The 26,494-nt window shown below is 49.2% G+C and overlaps 1 protein-coding gene across 7 annotated transcripts in view; it reads right to left on the bottom strand.

Annotated features, from left to right (window-relative positions):
* Positions 1–10,496: 10,496 nt before the first annotated feature.
* LOC118889969 (cytochrome c oxidase assembly factor 8) overlaps positions 10,497–26,494 on the bottom strand; it is a 31,977-nt gene continuing 15,979 nt past the window's right edge. The window contains exons 2-6 of one of the 7 annotated variants that reach the window (XR_005018640.1): positions 23,343–23,540; positions 22,564–22,627; positions 14,067–14,157; positions 12,907–13,969; positions 10,873–11,196 (exon numbers count right to left, since the gene is read on the bottom strand). Coding sequence is in view for 6 of the 7 variants with exons in the window: in XM_036842120.1 (XP_036698015.1) it covers positions 19,283–19,500; positions 22,564–22,627; positions 23,343–23,540 (480 nt within the window). In the remaining variant the exon portion in view is untranslated. Of the gene's footprint in view, positions 10,776–10,872; positions 11,197–12,906; positions 13,970–14,066; positions 14,158–15,566; positions 15,623–19,077; positions 19,501–19,535; positions 20,685–20,990; positions 21,083–22,563; positions 22,628–23,342; positions 23,541–26,494 lie in introns of those variants that run through there. The other 6 variants (XM_036842124.1, XM_036842121.1, XM_036842123.1 and 3 more) reach the window with 6 other exon arrangements.

Genomic DNA, 26,494 nt, shown 5'->3' with positions numbered 1-26,494 from the left:
CCACGGCAACGGGCTAAAAAGGAAAACACCCGGCCTTCAGAAGATCCGGGGTGAGCCCGCCTGGGCTGGGCTGACCTGGTCCATCTACGCTGCACCCTTGGCCTCCACCTTCGTCCAGCACCCGTGACCCCCATCGGTAGAGAAGCTTGGCAACCACAGACCACCCTTATCCCACGTGCTGGCACACCCTTTCCCCAAGAGCCAGCCGGGACAGGGAGCACCATCCCACCCTGCAGATGGAGACACTGAGGCTCGAGTGTGGAAATTGGCTGCGAGGCCTCAACTCAGGTCTAGTCCTTGGACCCAAGTCGAGTGCCCACTTGGGTGCTGCAGTAAGTAAGACTGAAGCCTTTACCCACATTCTCGCCTCTGGAGAATAGATTCAGGAAGAGGCTTTTAGCAGGGCCTCTGGAAATTTTCACCTGCTGGTTCATTGTAGAAGCTGCTGATCCAACAGACATAAATCTCGTTCTCCTTTTCCAGGGCTGCACACCGACCCAATCTCATCCAAAGTGCCATGAGTCCCTCCTGCTGTTCTCCTCGCTAACCCTAAGTCTGGAGCCTGTCAGCGTGCGACTCCTATGGCTGCCGGAACAAGAGACCACAAAGCTGGGCCTTAAAACAACAGAACTGTATTCTCTGGAGGCCGGAAATGGAAGCCAAGGTGTGGGCAGGGCTGGTTCCCTCTGGAGGCTGTCGCAGGCCTCACTCCAGCCTCTGATGTCTCCCGAGGTCCTTGGCTTGAAGACGCATCACTTCAACTTTTGTGTTTGTCTGTGCGTGGCTTTCCCCTTTGGGTGTCTCTGTCTCAAGTATCCCTCTCCTTTCTAAGGACACCTGTCAAGGGATTGAGGGCCCACCCTAAATCCAGGATGATCTCATCCTGACATCCTTATCTTAATTACTTCTGCAAAGCCTCTGCTTCCAAATCAGGTCACAATTCCAGGTACGAAGGGTTAGGATGTGGACACATCTATTGGGGGCCACCAGGACGGTCAGGCTCTTCACAGAACCAGGAAGCTAACATGAGCCACAATGTTATTTAAAGTTGTCCGGTAGCCACAGTAAAAAAGAGGAAAAGAAGCAGAGGAAATTTACTTTAATAAGATATATACAGGGACTGCCCTGGTGGCACAGTGGATAGGAATCCACTTGCCAATGCAGGGGACACGGGTTCGAGCCCTGGTCCGGGAGGATCCCACATGCCGCAGAGCAACTAAGCCCGTGTGCCACAACTACTGAGCCTGCGCTCTAGAGCCCTGGAGCCACAACTACTGAAGCCCGTGCGCCTAGAGGCCGTGCTCCACAACAAGAGAAGCCACTGCAATAGGAAGCCTGCGCACCGCAACGAAGACCCAACACAGCCAAAAATAAAGTTAAATCTTAAAAAAAAAAAAAAGAAAAAGATATATACATATATTGTTGTTGTTTCTTCAGCAAATTTTATCAGAAAATTTTAAAAATTATTTTTAATTGTGGCAAAATATACATAACATAAAATTTACTGCTAGCTACTCTAAGTGTACAGTTCAGGAACATGAAGTACATTCACACTATTGTACAACCATCACCACAGAACTTTTCATCTTCCCGAACTGAAATTCTATACCCATTAAACAATAACCTCTCCTCCTCCAGGCCCTGGCAGCTACGGTTCGACTTCCTGTCTATGAGTTTGACTACTCCAGGTACCTCATGTAAGTGGGATCATACAGGATGTGTCCTTTGGTGTCTGGCTTATTTTACTTTATACACTGTCCTCGAGGTTCATCCACGTTACATCATGGGACAGAATTTCCTTTCTTTTCTTTTTTTATAAATTTATTTATTTTTATTTATTTTTGGCTGCTTTGGTTCTTCGTTGCTGTGTGCGGCTTTCTCTAGTTGCGGCGAGCGGGGGCTACTCTTCGGTGCGGTGTGCAGGATTCTCATTGCAGTGGCTTCTCTTGTTGCGGAGCACAGGCTCTAGGCGCGCAAGCTTCAGTAGTTCTGGCATGTGGGCTCAGTAGTTGTGGCGCGCAGGCTCTAGAGCCCAGGCTCAGTAGTTGTGGCGCACGGGCTTAGTTGCTCTGCAGCATGTGGGATCTTCCCGGGCCAGGGCTCGAACCTGTGTCCCCTGCATTGGCAGGCGGATTCTTAACCACTGCGCCACCAGGGAAGTCCTCTTTTTTTTTTAATTTATTTTATTTATTTTTGGTTACATTGGGTCTTTGTTGCTGCGCACGGGCTTTCTCTAGTTGAGGCGAGTGGGGGCTACTCTTCGATGCGGTGCGTGGGCTTCTCATTGCAGTGGCCTCTCTTGTTGCAGAGCATGGGCTCTAGGAGCGTGGGCTTCAGTAGTTGTGGCACGTGGGCTCAGTAGTTGTGGCTCGTGGGCTCTAGAGCACAGGCTCAGTAGTTGTGGTGCACAGGCTTAGTTGCTCCACGTCATGTGGGATCTTCCCGGGCCAGGGATCGAACCCATGTCCCCTACATTGGCAGGCGGATTCTTTTTTTTTTTAAATTAATTAATTAATTAATTTACTTATTTTTTGGCTGTGTTGGTTCTTCACTGCTGTGCGCAGGCTTTCTCTAGTTGTGAGCAGGGGCTACTCTTCTTTGTGGTATGCGGGCTTCTCACTGTGGTGGCTTCTCTTGTTGTGGAGCACGGGCTCTAGGTGCACAGGCTTCAGTAGTTGTGGCATGCAGGCTCAGTAGTTGTGGCACACGGGCTCAGTTGCTCCGTGGCATGTGGGATCTTCCCGGCCCAGGGCTTGAACCCGTGTCCCCTGCATTGGCAGGCGGATTCCCAACCACTGCGCCACCAGGGAAGTCCTGGCAGGCGGATTCTTAACCACTGCACCACCAGGGAAGCCCCTCTTTTCTTTTTAAGGCTGTTTAATATATCTTACTGAACCCAATATATCTAAATTTTATTTCAGCATGTATCTGTGTAAGAAATTATGAGGTATTTTGCATTCCTTTTCTCACACTAAGTCTTTGGAATCTGGGGTGCAGCTTATGCTTACAGATAGCTCAGCTCAGACAGGCCACATCTCCAGTGCTTGCTACCATGTGGCCTTGGCTGCAGTACTTCTTGCCAGACATACTGGGAAAAGCCGGAGTGGCCGTGCCTGGCTTGGAGCATCTTCTGGATCCCCTCCCTGCTCAGTCAGGTACTGACTCACCTGGATGGCCCACCTGTCCTCCTGGGGACACAGCCTTTTGCATCCCCCTCCTCAGTTCTCAGCTCTGTCCTGCCCCACCTGCTGCCCAGCCCACACTCACACATTCCAAGCTCCCCTCTGGGACCAAAGAAGGAAGAACATGCCTTACGGCACCTCCTAGGCCAGCACTAGCAGAACTTGCTGCAACAATGGAAATGTTGCACATCTGTGCTGCCCAATACAGTAGCCACGAGCCACACGTGGCTACCGGGCATTTGACAGGGGCTAGTGCAACCGAGGGACTGAGCTTTTAACTTCACTTTATATTTACTGAAATGTCAATAACCACACATGGCTAGTGGTTCCTGCACTGGACAGGCTACTTCTCACCGCCCTCCTGGCTACCCCCTGGTCGGAGCCACCCGAGTCCTGGCAGTAGCCTGCGTGGGGCTCCCCCCCTGCCCTGGCCCCCTGGCAGAGTGACGAGGCCATGGCCTCCCTTGCACAGAGTCCTCGGTGGCTCCCCAGAGCACTCAGGGGAAAAGCCAGCGTCTGCGCGGTGGCCTGCCAGGCCCTGGCCTATCTCCTCCCACCCTCCTCCCCCATGGTTCCCGCTGTGCCACCACGCTGGCCGTCCTGCTGCTCTTGGCTCTGCCAGGCGCACTGCAGCCCCAGGGCCTTAGGCACTCTTGCCCAGATCTGGGTCAGGTGCCCTTGACACCTGCTCCTTCCCAAACTCCCTAGTCTGCTTGCTATTTCCCCACAGCACTGAGCATCTGGCATGATTTACTCTTTACTGCATACATGTCTGCCCCCTCTAGGATTTCTGCCAGTTTTGTTCACGGATGACCCCCCAGCGCTGCAGCAGTGACTGCAAGCCTCCAAGCATTGTTGACCGAACAGGACACCTGGGAACACGGGCTCCGCGGCATCCATCCTCCCTGCCAGCATCTGATAGGCCAGGGGGCAGGCCCAGGACCTGGCCGGGCCAATCAGAGCAGATGTGATTCCAGATTGCCCCTGGATGCAGGGGCATGTGTGCTGGCCTGACCCGCCTGGCCCTGTGCTCTGAGGGGCCCCAGAACCCTCCAAGGGCTGTTCTGAGGATGCCAGGAAGCCACCTGAATAAAGCTGCAAGAGCCGTGCCTGGCAGACAATAACACTTGCTCACTATTACTGTTATTACTATTATTCGGTAAAGGGGTCCAGGGGCGCTACAAGTGCAATCATTAGCACACTTGTGTCCAAGGCCTACTCTGCACCAGGCAGCATGGCGAGCACCGGGCAGGGCGGGGGCGCGACGACAGGGATGAAGGTCACCTCCCCGGGCCGGGCAGTCACGTCCCTTGGTGACCTCTGGGCCCCATGTCTGCATGACCAGATGTTCAGATTCTGGAGTTCGTGGCCAGATGCAGCAGGACCCTAGCTGATGGGAGGTCTTGCTTTCTACGTAAAAGGCCCCCAGCCATGGCAGGGGAGCTGGGTCTCTGCAGGTGGCCCTGCCAGGTGTCCTGCTACGTCCCTACCAGAGTGGGTGCTCCCCAGGCCAGGGCCATGCTTGACATATGACCACTGTGGCCAGGCCTGGGGAGGCACCAAGGACACATTAGGATGCTGCTTTCTTTCTTTTTTTTAAATAAATTTATTTATTTATTTTTGGCTGCGTTGGGTCTTCGTTGCTGCACGTGGGCTTTCTCTACTTGCGGAGAGCAGGGTTACACTTCATTGCGGTGCGCGTGCTTCTCACTGAGGTGGCTTCTCTGGTTATGGAGCACGGGCTCCAGGCGCGCGGGCTTCACTAGTTGTGGCACATGGGCTCAGTAGTTGTCGCTTGTGAGTTCTAGAGCGCAGGCTCAATAGTTGTGGCGCACGGGCTTAAGTTTCTCCGCGGCATGTGGGATCTTCCTGGACCAGGGCTTGAAGCCATGTCCCCAGCATTGGCAGGCGGATTCTTAACCACTGCGCCACCAGGGAAGGCCCTGCTTTCTTTTTAAAATAAAAATCTCGTTTGCCTACTGGTTTTCCTGGCAGATGGGCCAAATCTTCACAAGCCAGTGCCCACAGCTGTTTGCTCCTTCGTCTGGCTGTGGCTGGTGGACCCCGGGTGTGTGTGCCTGCGTGTGCACAGAGACAAACAAGCAAGCAAGCCGCGCCTCTCAAGGGCCTCTCCACCACAGCTCTGGCTTCCTTTGTGTTAATCTTCCCACCCTGCACCACACTGTGGATCTGTTTGGATGGCAAACTCAAGTCTTCAGGTGTGTGTGCTGGGGTGAGGGGAAGGGGGGATGGGCCTGGGGGAGCTTAGAGCCCCCAGTTACCTGGATAGAAACCACCTCGAGACACCTACCAACCTCGTCCATCCATCTCATCCCCTCCTCCGGCAGCTCTTCCTGTACTTTTTCCACCCAAGGACCAACTCAGGACTCAGTGAAGACAATCATCACCGCAAATCAATAGCCAAGCAGCTCCAAATGCAGCCTGAACATTTTTGGAAGATTGACCAATTCATTTTCAATGGCATGAAAAGAAAGAAATGACTTTCCTGGAAGACCAGTGAGGTGAGCTGAGTGTCTGAGCAGGGGCACTGCCCAGCAACGAGGGAGGCTGTCCTCACCCTGTGGGCACAGGGCACTGGGGCCACAAGATGGGCAGGGCGGCCCATGAGGGCTGCTCCATTCCCAGCGCTGAGAGCAGGGCCTGGCGTGCAGCAGGTGCTTCTGAGCATTTGTTGAATGAGTGAATAAGCAAGGACCCCGCTGTCTTCACAGGACCCTAAACGGAACACCATCACGTGCCCTTTGCTGGAGGGCACACCATTCTCGGTCTACAGTGCATTTGAGGCTCAGAGGGCTTAGACGCCAGAGCTGAGACGGCAAACAAAACCGTCTTCACTTGCTACAACATGGATGAGCCTTAAGGATGCCACGCTAAGAGAAATAAGCCAATCGCAAAAGGTCAAGTATGGATGAGGCCCCCCCCGGGCAGTCAGACTCAGAGATTGTTGGGGGCCAGGGGCTGGGGGTGGAGGCGGAGAGTCAGTGTTTCACGGAGACAGAGTTTCAGATGAAAAAGTCCTGGAGACGGATGGTGGTGACGTGACTGTACTGTATGCCACTGAACTGTTCACTTAAAAATGGTGAACTTAACGCTATGTGTATTTTACCACACATACTCACACAAAATTACTCTTCTTTCCGTTTGGCCTCTGGACCTTGTGGTATCTCTGAGGTGAGGCTCGTCCACTCCGAGAGGAGGGCGCCCTGCACAGGGACCAGGCTTCCTAAGAGGGATGCCACAGAGATCCGCCTCCCAGCAAGGGGTAGCGGGCACGCCCCGAGTCACCAGCACCCCAGCCTGACCCAACTCGCCTCTGCTCAGGTACAAGGGTTGCTTCCACGGAAGGTGAGTGAGTGACAGGCCCTCTCTGGGCCTGGCCTGTAAACCCTTTGCTGCTCCTCCAGCCTCCCTCCTTTCCTGCAGGCTCGGGGGGCAGTGCCCTGGGCCACTCGCCAGCCATGGACATGGCAAAGCTCCGTTCAGGTGGGCAAGTCTCCTGAGCAAAGCTGAGGGGCAGGCCCCCTGGGAACTTTTTCTGGGGAGCCAAGTCTTGTAGCACAAGCAAGTCTGGCAGCCAATCAGGGGGTGAGGGCACTGTAGGCTGCACGTGAGGCCCCCGAGGTCAGGACAGGGACCGGGCATGAGAGGTGCCCTCTTCGGCGAGCAGGTGGAAGGTGTGGAGGGGGACGGTGCCCTAGAAGGGCTCACGTAGTTGTCTGTACGTCCCCATTTGAAGTTCCGTGTTTTAAAATTTGGCTATCCACTTTGCTGTACACTTGAAACTAACACAGTGTTGTTTATCAACGGTACTCCAACATAAAACAAAAGTTAAAAAATAAAAATAAAAAAATAAAATTTGGCTATCAACTTTACGATGCTATTTCTTTTCTTTGTGATACTAGCGAGAAAATAATGTTAATTAACTAGCACTTAGATATAATTGCAGTACATTTTAAGTAGAGATGCTTCTGCAATTGAAGGAATGTAATTAAAATCTATGGTTAACCTGGAATATAAACATGCAAATCAGATCAGGTGATTCCATAAAATATTCTTCATGGGTTCTTCATCACGTGACTAATTTTTTCTCCTACCTTAAATCCTGTTAGTCTGTAAGCGCTGCAGCGGAAGCAGCAACAAGCCCTCACCATCACAGCCCCTGTGCCTGGCACGGACAGGCACTCAGCATCTGTGGGAGGAACGAACGCTCCCACTCACCCACAGCCTTCACGGGCGGGCAGCGTGCAGCTGGCCAAGAGCAGGCGGCGTACGCCCAGGGCCCATGGGAAGCGCTGGGCTTTCCCAGCTGTGGCAGATGAGACACCACGATGCAAACACCTTGGGAAGAAACGGAGGCGCCAGAGCACATATTCAGAAGGCCTGGAAGTTGTTAAAAGGCAATTACTTTGAAATAAAAATAACACAGGTGCACTGGAGTCTGAGAGGGAACCTAACAGGACTGAGGCCTCCCCAGTGGGCTTGGCCGCCCCCCAGAGGAGGGGAAAGCACGGCCGGCGCCAAAACCCCAGCTCTCACCGGCCCCCCCGTCAGGCGGGCTTGCTGAGCAAGAACGCACAGCCTCCCCTTTGGGAAACTGATTCCCCGTAAAGGAAGGCTGTTCCTTTGCTGTCTGCTCCTCCCTGCACTGTCCCAACTTCCTAACCAGAGGCATTCTTAAATTTTTAACGTAAAAATTGTCAACAGAATATGCCTATTTGTTGTTCTGTTCTCAGAAGCAGGAAAAAAGCAATGTTAGTAGGGAAAAAAAAAATCAACACACACAAAACTTTATCATACAATTTCCCATGACTTCTATGATCTCCCCACTAATCAGAAGTGTAAAATAGTCTTTGCAAATGTGCAGAACAAGAGGCCTGTTGTGCAGGCGCCTCCATGGCTGTGCGCCCTCCTCCGGCGTGGAAGCCCCGCACCATGGAAGTGGCCTGAAGGGCTGGCTGGAAAAGGGCCCGCCAAGCCTGTGTCCTCGGGGGAGGGACGGAGGATCAGAACACAGCACAAAGCTTCTTTGCAGCGATGCTGCGATGTTTCCTCCAGAGCCCGTGTGAGGCTGCCGGCCACAGGAGTGGTACGCGGGCTCATTCGGGGAGAGGCAATCCCCGAGGACCCCGTGTGCCAAGATCTACCTACAGCACCTCCTGCTTAAACTCCCGCTGGTGCAGATGCTTGGCTCCCACTCATGACAGGGGCTGGCTTCCAGTCACCCTTCCCCCACAGAGGCCTGGAGGTGCTTGGGAACCAGACCCTTTGAATGTTATTAGTCACTAATTTCCTCATTTGTGAGCAGCCTGTTAAGTGCCGGACACCATCCCCAACAGGCACGTGGGATGCACCCAGGGGTTCTGTCAGGTGAGTGTCATTGCGGCCAAGGAAGCTGAGGCCAGGAGATGGGCTTGGGCAGATCGGTCTGCTCTGGAAGGCTCCTCTGTGCAGGTCTGTCATAAAGACGCTCCCCTGGACCTCCCAGAGGCAGACTTTCCAATATGCTATTATGGTTAAACAGGGAAAGAGGACTTCCCTGGTGGCATGGCGGTTAAGAATCCACCTGCCAGTGCAGGGGACACAGGTTTAAGCCCTGCTCTGGGAAGATCCCACATGCCGCGGAGCAACTAAGCCCGTGCGCCACAACTACTGAGCCTGCGCTCTAGAGCCCACGAGCCACAACTATTGAGCCCGTGTGCCACAACTACTGAAGCCTGCGCATCTAGAGCCCATGCTCCACAACGAGAAGCCATCGCAATGAGAAGCCCACGCACTGCAACGAAGAGTAGCCCCCGCTCGCCGCCAACTAAAGAAAGCCCGCTCGCTGCAACTAGAGAAAGCCCGCATGCAGCAACGAAGACCCAAAGCAGCCAAAAATAAATAAATAAAATAAATAAATTTATTTTAAAAAAAAAGGGAGGGCTTTCCTGGTGGCACAGTGGTTAAGAATCCGCCTGCCAATGCAGGGGACACAGGTTTGATCCCTGGTCCAGGAAGATCCCGCATGCCGTGGAGCAACTAAGCCTGTGCGCCACAACTACTGAGCCTGTGCTCTAGAGCCCAGGAGCCACAACTACTGAGCCCACGTGCCACAACTACTGAAGCCTGTGTGCCTAGAGCCCGTGCTCCACAACAAGAGAAGCAACCGCAATGAGAAGCCCGCACACCGCAACAAAGAGTAACCCCTGCTCACCACAACTAGAGAAAGCCCGTGCGCAGCAATGAAGACCCAACGCAGCCAGAAATAATAAATAAATTAAATAAATAAGTTTTTTTAAAAAAGAGCTAGAAGGACTTCCCCGGTGATCCAGTGGTAAAGAATCCGCCTTACAATGCAGGAAACGCGGGTTCGATCCCTGGTCGGGGAACTAAGATCCCACATGCTGCAGGGCAACTGAGCTCTTGAGCCTCAACTAGAGCCCGCATGTTGCAAACTACAGAGCCCACGTGCTCTGGAACCCATGCACCATAACTAGAGAGAGAAAACCCACACGCCACAACTAGAGAGAAGCCCGTGCACCACAACAAAGAGCCCACGTGCCGCATCTAAGACCCGATGCAGCCAAAAATAAAATAATTAATTAATTTTAAAAAAAAAGAATTAAAAGCTAGAGAACAGTTCATGCCTCCGGGCTCACTCATATGGAACCGGGGCCCGACCTGGTCCCCTAACTGTGCTGGCGTTCCTTTGCAGACACACACAGTGTCACATGGGCTGGTGACAGGTTGTGTTTAGCAAAGGCAGCGGCGTGACGCGTGAGATGGGGTTATTTCTGTGAAGCCTCGTGTCCCACGCTGCTTGGTGCACGCACTCCACTCCCCGGGGACCTCCATGGACACCTGGGTTAACAGCCCACAGAGCTGATGGAGTGCACAGCGTTCGCCAGGAACCACGGCGCTCAGTGGCGCCCAGTGCTGGCTTTCCTCTTCAGCAGCACCCTCGTCCATCCGCGTGGCCCTTAAAAGCCTGGGGTGGGGTGGGGGTGGGATGATGTGCTTCCTCTGGTCTCTGGAATTTCTCCTTGGAAATCACCTTCGGTGGCAGCAGTTTATAAGCCACGGAAGAAATCCAGCCTTTCGACTCTACTGTCACATCCCGTTTTGGAATAAAAACTGCTTGCCAAGTGGCTTTTGGTAAAATCCAGATGTCTCATCTGTCCTCAGAGGACACCTTATGCTCTGGCTCTGAAGGGCACTTGCCCGCTGCTGAGGCAGGTCCCCCCACCCCTTCCCCACCACGGCTCCAGGACACAGTACAAAGAGAGCCTCATCATTTTATAACCACATAATCCTATTTCAAACAATGCTGATTTTATAAGAACTGAAGCAGAGGGACATGAGCCACAGAAAGCTGTTCCGGAAAACCTTGGAAACAGGCTCTGCCTCCCTGGAATAAATGTAGCAAAGTCCCCTGGGCTCTGGTGGAGGAGCCGCACCTGCTTCCAGGTCTGTGTGTGGACGCCTCCCCGGACAGCTGCACTTCACCAGGGCCGGGACCCGGGGCCTCCAATAACCAGGGCTCACTGGTCAGGTGAGGCCGTGGTGACACTGCAGCCAGCCTCCAAAACATTCCTATCAGTAGAGGCAAATTTTTCAAGTGAAATTTTATTAATATCCTTATATTGTTCTCTTTCAAATTGGTATAATTCAAAAACACAGAAAACAGGCACACAGTGCTTGGGTTTTATTTAACATCACTTCCATGACCAAGAGCCAGCCTGGAATCCACAGTCAGGACGGAGCCACCTGGGCCACAGCGCACCAGGACCCGCGTCCTCCCAGCCTGCCCTGCACACACAGGTCTTCGAGCTCTCGTAAAACGAGCTCCTATAAGCAGCTGCTTCTCGTGGCAACTTAGACGCTGGGCGGGTGGGTCAGGGTGGGCTCCTAGTTGATGGTCTTCTTTCGTTTCAGTCTAAGCTTGTTCCAAATCCTCTCCAGGGCCACTTTTCCCATGAAGAAGGTGATGGCAAAATTACGCCTGTACCAGTCCCTAAGGAGGAACAGGACAAGCACACGTGACCCCCGCTCAGGCCTCCCAGCCGTCTCCTCTTCCACCCTTCCTCACCGTCTCTGCCATCTCCCGCCCTCTTTAGAGCTAGACTGCCCGTAACAGCCTGCCTTCCTTCCCCCTGGGTTTTCATCAGGCTGATGTGCCCAGTGCACCCCGACCCCGCTCTTCCCACTCCTGGAGGCTGCTGCAGCCTTCCTCAGTTTTTGCTACAAGACACAGAAAGAGCTCTCGGAAGCCCTGGGGCCCCCCGAGCCCAGTGGCATTCTCTCGGAGACACAACTGTAGAGCGATGGGGGCGTAACCTCTCAGAAAAGGACTGGAGGCTCTGCCGGAACTCGGTGGGGACCCTCCAGGCTTTGGCACCTTAACTGCGTAAGAAGCACATGACAGAAGTACTCCATGTTGAGAAGCTAACTTGTCCAAATGCCAACATCATCAAGTTTCATATCTTCTTCTTCTAGATGATCTGAACTTTTGGGTAACCTGTGTCTCGAAAGAGATCATTCCAGAACTTCTCATACAAATACTGGGATGGAGTTACATGCTGTCATAGGCTCACTTGCCTGTGAATTACTCTACAGAACATGTCAGAGCTTGCAAATTCACCACATTGTCAGCAGCTGAATGGGCAAAACTTGGCAAGTTTCCACAATGGAAAGCACACATTCCAGACTCTCAGCGCTGAGCCCTTGGAAGCTGAAATGCCAACAAGTGCCAATGCTTTTCGTCCAAATGAGCTAATGAGGGAACGTGGAGCTGCTATTCCAGACTGGACTCAAATGGTTGACTGGATCTCAGCATAGAAGAATGGAGAATAACCAAGGGCTTAAGTGAAGTACTAGCAAGAGGTAAAAATACCAGTTTTCTGGAGCCTTTGCACGGCTAGATAGAAAACCCCTCTCCACACGAGAACGATCCTTACATTTCTATCCACTTCAATGATGCTATAAATGGGAAGCAATGCCCTAATAAAAAAGGCTTCCAGAAAAAAGAAAACTGGTATCCCACCGAGATTAAAGTTCTTAGGTTATTAAGGAAAAGCCAGATTCCACTCCACCGATACAGACAACCTGAACTGATGAAGTGTGGCGTAAAAGACAAACTAAGCTTCTCCTGTTTCCCTAAGGGAAGCAGGGGCAGGAGGTGGTGCGGGCACAGAGCGGGAGCGCTCAGGCTCCACTACTGCCCGACCCTCTCTCTCCTCTGAGTGCCACACGGAAAACATCAAGCTTACCGGAGAGGAAGCAAGACGCAAACATGCTGTGTCCACACCAGAAATCAAAGGTCCAGGGAAACCTAACTAATACTGGCTTGACTGAATAACTCAGCTAGATCAGAGGGACACATGACAGCATTAGCAACAGACCCTGGACGCTGCAGGACTGGGCTTTATGCCTGAGTGTCACTCAAGAGCTCCTCCAGACTCGACGATCACCCCACTGTCCAGACCCTGCCCCACCTGCCCATCCGGCGTGGCCACTGCCCTACGAACGTCACAGCAAATCTCAAACGCCACGTCCTATCATCACACCTGGGAATACACATCACTATGTACCGTCAAAACCTTTTTTAAAAACACCTAACCACAATACCATCATTGCATCTGATAAAATGAACAATGACTTATCTATACAACCTAATATACAGTCACTGTTCAGTTTCCTTTGACTGACTGTCAAAAATAAATACCTTTTTTTAGGTGGTTTGTCTGTATTAGGATCCAAACAATGTCTACACACTGCATGAAGTCTCTTTTATTCTATTAGTTCCCCCTCCTTTTTTTTTTAAATCCTAGGTGCTGGTTGAAACTGGACCGTGTCTGTCTTGTAGAACTTCCAACTTCTGGGACTGTATCTTCAGGCTATGATTTAAGCATGGTCTGTGAACCGCTCTCTCCACGCCCCCCAACACACCCTTTTATCTTTTTCCTGTAACCTGGTATTAGATCCGGAGGCCTGCTGGACTGCAGTTCCCTTGTTTTGGTGAGGACACCTCCCTGGCCGTGCTCGGTACCTCCTGCCGCACCTCACAGAGATGCACACAGGCCGCTGCCCCACTCTGCACAGTGTGAAGAGGTACCGGGGTTCAGGCGCAATGAGCCCGACCTATCCATTATGAAGTCCCCATCAGCCTTGCTGCCCAGCGGTTTAGCAGCTGTGGGGTGACCAGGCCCAGATCTAACTCCAGCACTCCTGCGTTAGCTGTCATTCTTCTACCAAGAAAAATGCTCCTTCGTTTGGCTACCCTGGAATCCAGTCGGGGCAGGAAAGGCAGGAGAGGTGAGTGTTCTTTGGAGGCGCTCCTTCACGTATCGATTTTCAGAACAATGGGTTGGCTGCCTAGCAATACCCCGCGGTGCCTGTGGGCCACTCAGTGTCATTATGATCGCAAAGATGTTAGCATATGTGATAGATTTTTAATCCACAGCCGTCACTTTCTTGGTGTGGCTGCAATGGCTCCGTCTCTGGCCTACGGGAGCCCCTCGAGTCGCCTTCTGGGCTGTTCTCACATGACCCCGCTGGGCTCCGAGCTTCCTCACTTTCAAACACAAGACGTCTCGACTCCTCTTGTGCTGCTCCTGCCCCAGACTGTGCTTCTCAGTGGAGTCCGGGTTCCTTCCAGTGGGAAGTGCTGTGTAGAACCCACTGTCTACGCACTAGGGGTGCAAGCTGCTTTAGGGATGCCACGCAAACAACTTTAAGCTGTCAATTTTATTTAAAAGTGCGAAAACTAAGTTGATAGCAACTTCTACCTTTAATATAAACACAAATGTTAAATTCAGATAGCAAAATAATCCTAGACAATACGGTTGTGATATTCAAATTTTCAGGAAAAAAGTAGACACCCACCTGTTGTAATACATGTGCTTCTGAAAATTTTTACTTAAAAATTGCTTGTAAAAGTCAGCCATTTCTTCTGCATTCAATGTTGCTTTTTGACCTGAAAATTAATTTCAACTTAAACATTAAGACTTAAGGGGAAGGGTTCTACAAACAATTATTAGAATTAACAAATGAGTTCAGCAGGATTGCAGGATACAAGATCAATACACAAATATCAACTATTTCTATACACTTGCAATAAACAATCTGAAAACAAAATTAAGAAAACAATTCCATTTACAACAGCATCAAAAAGAATAAAAGACAGGATAAATTTAAGACAGGAAGTATAAGACTTACACATTTAAAAACTACAAAACATAGAAACGAAGGACCTAAATAAATGGAAAGACATCCCATGTTCATGGTTTCAAAGACCTAATACCGTTAAGGTGGCAACACTCCCCCGTAATGACATATAGATTCAAAACAAACCCTACCAAAACCCCAGCTGGCTTTTTTTTTTTTTTTTTTCCCCAGAAATTGACAGGGAATTCCCTGGCGGTCCAGTGGTTAGGACTTGCTTTCACTGCTGGGGTCCAGGTTCAATCCCTGGTCGGGGAACTAAGATCCCACACGCTGCGTGGTGCGGCCAAAAAAAACCAAAAAACAGAAGAAATTGGTAAGTGGATTCTAAAATTTATATAAAAATGCAAGGAAACCCAGTAGCCAAAGCAACCTTGGCAAAGAAAATCATAGTTGGAGGATTCACACTTCTTATATTCAAAACTTACTACAAAGCTACAGTAATCAAGACAGTGTGATACCAGCAGAAGAACAGGCTTATAGATCAATAGAACAGAGCTAAACCCAAACATTTATGGGCAAGTGATTTTCGACAAGGGTGTCAAGACAATTCAATGGGGACAAATAGTCTTTTCAACAAACAATGCTTAGGACAACTCGATTATCTACATGTAAAAAAAAAAACAAGCTGAATCCCATCTCACACCATAAACAAAAATAACCTCAAAATGAATCAAAGACCTAAATGTAAGAGATAAAACTATACAATTCTTGGAAGAAAACACGTGCAAATCTTCATCACCTTGAATTAGGCAATGCATTTTAGATATGGCACCTAAAGCACAGGCAAACAAAGAAAAAAATAGATAAGTTGGATTCCATCCCCCCCAAAATTTTTTTTTAATTTAATTTATTTTATTTATTTTTGGCTGTGTTGGGTCTTCACTGCTGCGCACAGGCTTTCTATAGTTGTGGCAAGCGGGGGCTACTCTTTGCTGTGGTGTGTGGGCTTCTCATTGCAGTGGCTTCTCTTGTTACAGAGCACGGGCTCTAGGCGCACAGGCTTCAGTAGTTGTGGCACATGGGCTCAGTAGTTGTGGCCCACGGGCTTAGTTGCTCCACGGCATGTGGGATCTTCCCGGACCAGGGATTGAACCCATGTCCTCTGTGTTGGCAGGCAGATTCTTAACCACTGCACCACGAGGGAAGTCCGGATTTCATCAAAATTTAAAATTTTTGTGCTTCGAAGGGCACTACTGAAAAAGTGAAAAGACAACCTACAGAATGGGAGAAAATATTTGCAAATCATCCTTCTAATACGGGTCTAATATCCAGAGTATGTAAAGAACTCTTACAACTCAACAATAAAAAGAGAAATAACCCAATTAAATCCTTTAAAATAACCCAATTTTAAAGGATTTGAATAAACATTTCTCCAAAGGAGATATAAAAATGGCAAATAAGAACATGAAAAGATATTCAACTAATGACTAATGAGTCATTAAGGAAATTCAACTTAAAAAGATAGTAAGATCACTTCACACTCACTAGGATGACTACAATCAAAAAGACAAACAATAACAAGTGTTGATGAGGATATAGAGATATTGGAACTCTTACATATTGCTGGTTGGAATGTAAAATGATGCAGCCACTTTGAAAAACAGCTTGGCAGTTCCTCAGAAAGTTAAACATAGAGTTACCATATGACCCTGCATCCCACTTACAGGTATATACGTGACTGTTCACAGCAGTGTTATTCATAATAGTCAAAAAGTGGAAACAACCCAAATGTCCATCAACTGATGGATAAACAAAATGTGGTATGTCCATATAGTGGAATATTATTCAGCCATAGAAAAGAATCTTCAATGTAGTGATACATGCTACAACATGGATGAACCTTGAAAACACACACTTAAGTGAAAGAAGGCACACATAAAACACTACATATTACAGGCAGACCTTGGAGATATTGAGGGTTTGGTCCCAGACCACTACAATGAAGCAAGTATTGCAGTAAAGTGAGTCACATGAATTCTTTGGTTTCCCAATGCATATAAAGTTATGTTTACACTATACTGAGGTCTATTAAGTGAGCAATAGCATTATGTCTAAAAAACCATACATACCTTAATTACAAAATCATGCTGTTGGAAAAATTGCGCCAATAGACTTGCTCTATACAGGGTTACCACAAACATTTAATTTGTAAAAAACACAGTATCTTCAAAGCACAAATGAGGTATGCCTGTATATGATGACATTTATCTGGAAATGTCCAGAATAGGCAAATTCATAGAGACAGAAAGTAGACTAGTGGCTGCCAGGAGCTGGTGGGAGGAGGAAACTGGGGAGAGAGCCCTCTGGCTTAGAAGCCCCAAGCTCCAAACAGGCGTCGCACCCAGGGTCCCTGCACTTGCAGAGCACCCCCATCCAGAGAGGCCCCCGCTCCGGCTCCCCCCGGGGTTAGTCCACTCGCCAGGACTCCAGACAGAGGCCGTGTTTCCTGGCTGCAAAGCTGATGCTGACACTTCAACCGCACCAGGATTTTTGGGAGACAGAGACAAAGCTGGGAAGGTGACCCCAGGGCACATTTCTACAGAAACAGGAGGGAAAGTGGCCAACCCTGAACTCACACAGCACAAAGGCAAACGCAGACCGCACAGTACAAGCGTGGCTGTCCCCCACAGAGGCAGAAGGGCCACCTCCCGGCTAGCCTGAGCAGGGGCCCACACGCCACCTAGACCCCCGCGGGCTGAGCGAAGAGCAGTCGATTCCACGCGCCCTCGCTCCTCTGACCCAGCCTCCTGCTGCTCCTCAAAACCTGCATCTGGAAGACCCTCTCGCCACCTCCCCAGACGCCGCCCCTCCGAGGGGGCTTCCCCGAGGCCCCCGTTAAAACGCCGGCTCCTGCGCTCCCCTCGGCTTCGTCCTCCCCTGCGGTCAACAGCCCGGGAGTGCGGAGCGCGTTCGCCGAGCTGCTCGTCTGCTGGTCACCCGCCCGGCCCACGCAAGGAGCTCCGCTCCACAAAGGCGAGGCCGTGGCTCCGTCTCGTCCCCAGCTGGTCCCCAGGACTAGCCTGGGATGTGGCAGGTGTTCAGTAAATACCTGGAATCAATCAAGGGGTGGATGCTGATGGGGGAAAGAGAGGGACAACCAGCTGCCTGAGGAGGGGAGGGAAGCCGAAGGCTCCCAGGGAAGGGGACAGTCCAGCCAGGATCCCACAGGGCACAGAAGGGGAGCAGCACGGGCAGAGCAAGTGACGGGTGTGGCGAGGCAGAGACGTGGCTGAACACAGAGTGAGGGGCGGAGGGCAGGCAGGGCTGGAGCGCGATGCGGGGCCACACACGGAGCTCTCGCTCCGGGGAGCGGGGCGCGCACGCTGGCCGAGAGCAGCGGCGTCTCCTAAGCTGCAAGCGGGTCCCGCCGGTCCTCCAGGGAGAGGCGCCTGCGCACCCTCCAGCCAGCCTCCCCTGCCTCTCACACGATGACGAGAGGTGCTGAGGAGGTGGGACGTGTCCTCCCGGCCCCGCAGGCAGTGGCTCCACGGGCCGGGGCTCCGTCCCTCGCCGGCCCTGTGGCTTCTCCGGGCTCCACGACGCGGATCACAGCAGCACACCTCATAAGGCTGCTCTGAGACAAACTGAGTCGCGGTCAGTGTGGCAGGTGGGACGGGCCTGGCACAGAGGGGCGCGCTCGTCACCGCTGCCGGCAGCACCGCAGGCGCCCCAGGGTTCTAAGGACAGGTGGGGGTGCCACCTTCAGCTACTGGTCTAGTTTGGTGTCCTGCCCAAACATTCCCAGGTGACGCACAGCATAAAGCAGAAGCACCATAAACGTTTGCTGAGTAATTCAGATTCCACACCTGTCAACACTGCAATGTGATACTGAACTTTAGTAATACTAAGAATGACAGGCAGAACAATCTAATTTATTACACATTTACCAAAAACCGAGTGGGTGTTTCTTAAATACCAGCTGACTTAAAGTAAATCCATCCTGATGGCACCCGGCTCCAGCTGCATAAACACTTCAGCAGTAAAAGAAACTAGAGGCAAGAACCCTCCCACAGCACTGCCTGCCTTACACGAGATTTAATCTGGGGGCAGGCAGAGCTGACGTCATGGTATTCTACTTCTCGCACTTGAAATGAAGTCAATAACGTTCCTAGACTGCTGCAGAATATTCCAGTGAACATCCAGTGCGCAGTGGGCCACCACAGCCTTATCTAATCTGAAATGACTGGATATTTAGATACTTCCCATTGTTTGGCAATGAAAGACAATGCTGCAAGGAACAGAGTGAAGTCCTCCCATGTTTTCCTATAGGATGAATTCTTAGATATTCAGTGGTCATAATTTCCCCGCTTCTTGGCATATGCGTACTTCATGCAACTAAATCCTTCTGGAAAAGGAGCTGGGAAAACATCTCCTTGAGTTCAGTAAGCATAAAACAAGGCCTAGGTGCTGTTTGTTTTTTTTTTATTTTTATTTTTTATTTATTTATTTTTGGCTGCATTGGGTCTTCGCTGCTGCGCACGGGCTTTCTCTAGTTGCGGTGAGGGGGGGCTATTCTTTGTTGCAGTGCGCGGGCTTCTCATTGCGGTGGCTTCTCTTGTTGCGGAGCACGGGCTCTAGGTGCGGGGGCTTCAGTAGTTGCGGCACGTGGGCTCAGTAGTTGTGGCTTGCGGGCTCTGGAGCTCAGGCTCAGCAGGTGTGGCGCATGGGCTCAGGTGCTCCACGGCATGTGGGATCTTGCTGGACCAGGGTTCGAACCCGTGTCGCCTGCATTGGCAGGCGGATTCTTAACCACTGCGCCACCAGGGAAGTCCCTAGGTGCTGTTTTAATAGGCACTGTGAAATTTAGTTTGAGGAGTTTTTTTCTTGTAGTCACATTATTCATCTGCAGGTGTTTTGTTATTTCTACAAATTTGTTAAGGCTTTTCATAAAGTCCACACGCCTCTTCATCTCTGCCCACAAACGCCTCCTGCCACCTGCCGTTCGCGTTTAATGTGCCTCCTGGACGTGGACCCCTTTGCCTGGCCCTCAGGTCTGCTGGGCACTGTCTGTGGAGCAGCCTCACTCCTTCAACAGAACCCCGCCTGGGCAGAGCCTCAGTCTGGCTACTTCCTTGGACCTGGGAGGTATAAACTGAGAGGTGGAAAAAGCCTGTTTACAGCAAGAGAAGGCTGAAGCAGTGGGGTAGACAGGAGGTGAAACGAGAGGAGGGGAGGATGTCCTGGGTTGCCTCTAGGGCCAGTGTCTGAGTGCAGGCCATGCCTGGGCCCGGCTCTCCCCTGGTCCTGTGTCTGAGCCACTTCGTGTCCCCTCAGCAAACTCTCCTTTCCAGGAGGACAGATCATAGGGAGTCCTGACTAATCCAGACATTGTCAGTTTTCACGTTCTTGAATCTTTCTACCTTTACTGTCAAGCTCAGGGAATCATCACTCCTCCAGATAATGGAGGGTCACTTTTATTGTTAGACTTCCTACAACTAGGAGCGATGTATTTAACTTTTTACTCCATAAACAATTGATTTTTAATAATTAACTTTTTCATCTGTTTGGAATACATTTGTATTACAGGGAGCATGAATCTAAATTTATCTTTTTGGGTCAAAAATAATTAGTTTCTCCAACATCACTTATTAAACGAAACTCCTCTTTCCTGGGTTCTGCGAGGCCCCTGCACTCAGGTGTCACACATGCGTGCTCTGGCCCACGGGGGTGACACACCTGTCCCCCCGCCCCCAATTCCATCCCTGCAGCCTGGTAACTGTTTAAACAGCTGACAGAGCGGCACCTCCCTTCATGAGTCCTTTCCTCAACATACTCTTTCCTGTTTTCTTACCAGACTAATCTGAAATCTAATTAAGGCCCGTCTTTCAACACTCAGTAACGCCATCAGTAGGAATCCATGATACTCATAGACGACAGTGGCCCGGGGGCCTCCCTGGGAACCCACTCTCCAGGTCAGGACCTAGGCCCCTCCACTTACTCACTCTGTGATTTTGGTCAAACAACTTGCCCTCGGGCTCCTCATCTACAAAATGGTAAAAGTAACAGTACCTACTTCATTGGGTCACCATGGGAAATAAAACAGAACATATGTGCAAAGGGCACAGTCCTGAAGTCGGGGCTCTCATTCTCTGCTTCGGGATGAGAGCCTGTCCTCGCCTCGATGCCCCCGCCCCCGGCCTCAGGACGGTGCTACCTAAGAAAGTCTTCCCCTCACCCCACACTTGCCTGCTCAGCGGTCAGCCAGTTGGAGGAGGATTCAATGGGAGTGTGTAAATGGGAGATAAAATGTCTCGGTTGTACCTGTTTGTGGTTTAGCTTTGTATTAAAAAAAAAAAGAAATAAACTTGAAAATTGTCTGTCACCATAAAAATAAAACAAAAATTAAAATATTTATTGCCCCCCCAAAAAAACAACCAAAAAACAAACAAAAACTGATAGGACATAGCACCCTTTCCTGCTCACTCCTGCCCTCCCAGACCCTCAGTGGGGCCCGTGCAGCAGACAGCATACGACTGGGCCCAGTGTGGGGCTAACTCCATCCTCCCCAGACTTCTATTCTAATGAGCCCAGGCAAGGCTACCACGAGCAGGGAGGGTCACGGTGCTTTAGCCCAACACAGACCTGGCTTTGGGGGTCAACGATTTCAGATTTTCCATCAGAATGTTTTGACAGTAGATGTCTGTTTAACCGACGGTACAAAATCTTATTCAGGCCTAACATCAACACCAAGAGAAAATGATTAAAGGTTATTTTGAGCACTAGATTCTCCGTCCAAAAGAAAGGACAGCACGGTAGGCAGAGGGAACTGAATGCAGTCTGCACCCCTGACACATGAAGTGCGCAGCCTGGGGAACAAGACACGAAACAGGTAAAACGGGCAGGGGCCGGGCAGGCCTCCAATCGAGAAGGAGGAGCACAGCTGTCACTCTGTCGTCACAGGAAATCTAAAAACCTAAGCTGAGTGGCAACTATCAGAACTGCATTTTGGGTAGAACAGACTGGCTACACTGCAAAGAATGGATTTAAGGCATGAGTTGTGAAACTACAGCCTGCAGGCCAAATCTGGCCTACTAGCTGATTTTGTAAATACAGTTTTATTGGGACAAGTTCACGCCCATTAATCTATGTATTTTCTATGGCTGCTTTCACAGAACAACAGCAGAGCTGACCAGTTGAAGGAGAGACCCATATGGCCCAGAGAGACTAAACTATTTACTATCTAGCCCTTTACAGAAAGTCTGCTGACCCCTGATTCAAAGACTGGGGGCCAGGGAACCAATTAGGAAGATACTGCAATAGGCAGAGAATTAACAAGAGCCTGAATTAAAGCCATGTTTAAAGGAGAGGGAGTAAGGACTGCCCTGGTGGCGTAGTGGTTGAGAATCTGCCCGCCAACGCAGAGAACACGGGTTCAAGCCCTGGTCCGGGAAGATCCCACATGCCACCGAGCAACTAAGCCCGTGCGCCACAACTACTGAGCCTGCGCTCTAAAGCCGGTGAGGCACAACTAGAGGAAGCCTGTGCACAGCAACAAAGACCCAACGCAGCCAAAAATAAATAAATAAATTTATTAAAAAAAAAAAAAAAAAAAAGGACAGGGAGTAGCAAAGGTGCTGAGAAACACCTAAGAGGTAAATCTGGTGGAGAGATGAAGGATGAAGGGGTGGGGAGGGGCTTCCAGGATGACTCTGCAGTTTCCGGCTCATGGTCAGTGGGACCATGAACTGCCATCAGGAATCAGGGAAGAGAAGCCAGGGCAGAAGAGACAGAGATTGCTGAAGCCATGGGACCTCGGATGTAAGTCCAAAGGTCAGAAAGAGGTCATCGATCAGAATGACCCAAAATGACGAGAGGGCTGACCTCACCCAAAGACAGAAGAGGGAGCAGGAGGAGGACAGACGTACGTAGCACTGAGGACACCCTCAGAGCGCCTGCCCCATGGAGCCATGACCTGCTCCCTGAGCTTTCTCTACTTCAGTCAACATCCTTTGTTTTTCTTTTCTTTTTTTTTTTGTTTGTGCCGAGAGGCACGTGGGATCTAGTTCCCTGGCCAGGGGTGGAACCTGCACCCCATGCAGTGGGAGTGTGGGTTTTAACCGCTGGACAGCCAGGGAGGCCTTAACACTCTGTCTTCACACCTTCTCATATAGTTACTCAAACAAAACCAGTGTTGGCAGAAAAAGAACTCACTCACCTGATTCAGCTCTCAGTTCCAGGCCTTTGGCTTTTAGTCTTGAGTCAATAAATTTTTCTTTTTCCTAAAAGAAGACAGCTATCAGAATTCCCTTTCTTCGTCTTTCCGTTTTTCCTTGGCTAGGACACAGCTCTCAGCGCTCTGGAGAAGTCTGGGTGTGGATTTCCTGAGAAGTGGCCCATCTCAAAGCCTGTTTTAAACCATCTGAACTTAGTTAAAAGTTTCATGCTTGAAATAGGATTTGAAAATGAGATGTTTAATAAACTTTGGGAGGCACTATTTGTTTATAAATCCACAGAATAAGATAAATGCAACTCCATTTGACTTAGCCTGCCCAAATGGATAAACATGTATCGCCTAAGTCTTTCTTCTGGATTAGAATATTTATACTCCTTTCTCGTAGTTTACTGATGAGTATGCTGTTAAGAATCCTGAATTCTCAGGAAGAATGACAACACATCCCAGACACCCATGATTTCATAAACACACACACACAAGCGTATATACACGTGGAACCTGCAGTTCTGGTTCCGGCTCTGCTACTCCCTTTACTTCCTTGAACGTCTCAAGATCTGTGATTCTGTGAACGATCAATATTTCTTCTTTACAGTTACATACTGATTTTAAAATTCTACGCATATATACACACATACAGATGTATGGCAGGGAGGCAACGCGATGCTGCCAAATAACTGAAAGGCAAAGCGGATGCTAAAGATTTAGCGCCCCCAAGTGGCCAACTGTATTATTTCTCATTCTGACCCGAAACCTAAACTTACCTTAAGAAAAGTCAAATTCTGGTTTGCCCAGAACTGTTGGTTCCATTCTTGTGTTTCTTGTCTTAATTCTCTTAACTTTTGTTCCAATGGTGATTCATTTTCAGGGATATAAAAGTGAACAGGTCGAAGGTTTGAATATTTATCTGGGGGTCCTATCCAATCATGGCAAGATTTTCTTGGAGGGCAGAATCTTGAGACCTTTAACAAAACGCATGGGGTTACTATACAACTTAATGAATGTCTAGTATTATAAAATGAACAGTCCAGATTTATTAAAGACCCTTGTTAGCTTCCTCTTTTTAAGACTATGTGCCAGGGAATATCCAAATTAAAAGAACTATAATAAATAGCATTCACATTAATACTACACCAAACATGTTCAACAATGGTGCTGGAATAATTCAACATCCTAAGGAGAAAAAAGAATGTCAATCTGTGCTTTGCATCATATACAAAAATTAACGCAAAATGGATCAAAGATGTAAAATGTAAAATCTAAAACTATAAAACTTCTAAAACACAGTAAAAATTCTACAAGCTTGGATTAGGCAAAGATTTCTTATGTACAACACCAAAAGCACAATCCACAAAATAAGAAATAGATGAACTGGACTTCACCAATGTTAAAATCTTCTGTTCTCCTAAAGACACTATTAAGAAAATGAAAAGACAAGCCACAGACTGGGAGAAAATACATGCAAATCTGTAAAAAGACTTGTTTCTAGAATATATAAAGACTTCTCAAAACTCCATAATAAGAAAACAGGGCTTCCCTGGTAGCGCAGTGGTTAGGAATCCGCCTGCCAATGCAGGGGACACGGGTTCGAGCCCTGGTCTGGGAAGATCCCACATGCTGCGGGGCGACTGGGCCCGTGAGCCACAACTACTGAGCCTGCGCGTCTGGAGCCTGTGCTCCGCAACAAGAGAGGCCGCGATAGTGAGAGGCCCGCGCACCGCGATGAAGAGTTGCCCCCACTCGCCTCAACTAGAGAAAGCCCTCGCACAGAAACGAAGACCCAGCACAGCCAAAAATAAATAGATAAAAATAAATAAATTTAAAAAGAAAAAGAGAAAACAGACAACCCAATTTAAAAATGGGCAAAATATTTAAATAAAAGTTTCCGAAGAAGATATATAGATGACAAATAAAAGCACATAAAAAATGCTCAACATCATTAGTCATTAGGGAAATGCAAATCAAAACCACAATGAGATATCACTATACAACTATTAATATGGCTAAAAAAAAAAATCTGCCAAAACAAGTGCTGTCAAGGACGTAAAACAATCAAGTTCTTAAATATTGCTCATGGCAATGTAAAATGGTACAACCACTTGGGAAAAAAGTCAGCAGTCCATTATAAAATTAAACACACACCTAACATACAACCCAGCAACCCGTTCCCAGGTTATTTATCCAAGATGCATGAGTACACATGTTTGCACAAAAACCTGGATATGACTGTTTAAAGTGGCTTTATGTATTAACTGCCAAAATCTGGAATTAGGGCTTCCCTGGTGGCGCAGTGGTTGAGAATCTGCCTGCCAATGCAGGGGACACGGGTTCGAGCCCTGGTCTGGGAAGATCCCACATGCCGCGGAGCAACTGGGCCCGTGAGCCACAATTACTGAGCCTGCGCGTCTGGAGCTTGTGCTCCGCAACAAGAGAGGCCGCGACAGTGAGAGGCCTGCTCACCGCGATGAAGAGTGGCCCCCGCTTGCCACAACTAGAGAAAGCCCTCACACAGAAACGAAGACCTAAAACAGCCAAAAATAAATAAATAAATACATTTAAAAAAAAATCTGGAATTAGCCGAAATACCCTTCCACTGATGAACAGAAAAACACAGCATGGCACATACATGTGACGGACACTACTCGACAACAGAGGAGACTACAGGTAACATAGATGAATCTCAAAGGCACTATGCTGAAGAGGCCACACCAAAGAGGCTGCACACTGGATGATTCTATTCCCAAGACATCCTGGAAAAGACAGGTGCTGGGGTGGAGGAAGGGGGTGACTACAAAGGAATTTTCTGGGGTGGTGAAAGTGATCGATATCTTGAATTGTGGCGTACATGTCTGCCAGGAGTGAATTTTACTATATGTGAACTGGACTTCAATAAACCTGATATTAAAATAAAGAGATCAGCTGAGTAATCAAAAGACTAACTGTTCATTTGCCTGTTAAAAGATCAGTGTAACCATTATCCATGGGGGGAAATAATATTCAGTTTGGAAATCTCTTATACCCTATTTTTAAAAAAGCAAGCTCTACCTATAATGGAAAATGTATAACTAAATCACTTTGCTGTACACCCGAAGCTAACACAACACTGTAAATTAACTGTCCTCCAATTTTAAAAAAGCAAAAGCTCTACTGAGCACGACTTCTACCTCCGGAACATCAGAGTGCCTCCCGCCAGACCTCCCTCCAGAAACAACTAGAAAACTACTCAGCAGCGGAGAGGAGTGAGTTACTGACAGGTGGAACACGGACAGATCTCAAAACAACATACAGAGCGAAAGAGCCAGGCACCAAAGAGGACGTTCTATGTGATTCCACTTATGTGACATTCTAGAAAAAGTAATCAGATCAGTGGTAGCCCAGAGTGAGGGGTGGGGGGGATTGGAGTGATGTTCTGATCTTACTGGGGTGGTGATTGCACAGATTTACACATTTGTCACAACTCATCAAACTCGAAATGGGTGCACTCATTTTACTATATATAAATTACGCCTCAATAAAAATTAAGAGTGGTAAAACTTACAAAGATAAAAAATTACTATACTGAACATAATTAACAGTTCTTTTGCATTTAGAAGGCCCTTCATTTAGGATATTTCAGTACTTCACTATCACCATTATAAGCTGCAACTTCCAAGGAACTAAAAATAGAGATGCAGGGTTTGCAAAATTTAAGATAAAGCAGCTCTTTTTCTATCAGTAAGCAGCTTACTGATAATTTCATTTGAAAAACGTAGCTTTAATAGCTAATGCTTTCACAGATTAATGCAGATAACCAGGTGCAGCTGTGTGTTTTGCGGTGGCTCAGCTGGCAGGCGCACCGTGGGAGGAAAGGAGAGGCCAGGCAGAAGCTCAGCTTGGTGCACCATCCTCAGCATTCCTCTCCCTAGGGGGGGTCTGA

The sequence above is a fragment of the Balaenoptera musculus genome, chromosome 2, assembly GCF_009873245.2.
Source record: "Balaenoptera musculus isolate JJ_BM4_2016_0621 chromosome 2, mBalMus1.pri.v3, whole genome shotgun sequence".
In the NCBI taxonomy this organism is placed as follows: Eukaryota; Metazoa; Chordata; class Mammalia; order Artiodactyla; family Balaenopteridae; genus Balaenoptera; species Balaenoptera musculus.
Note: the sequence above shows the minus strand (reverse complement) of the source record. Positions and strands in the feature narration are given on the sequence as shown.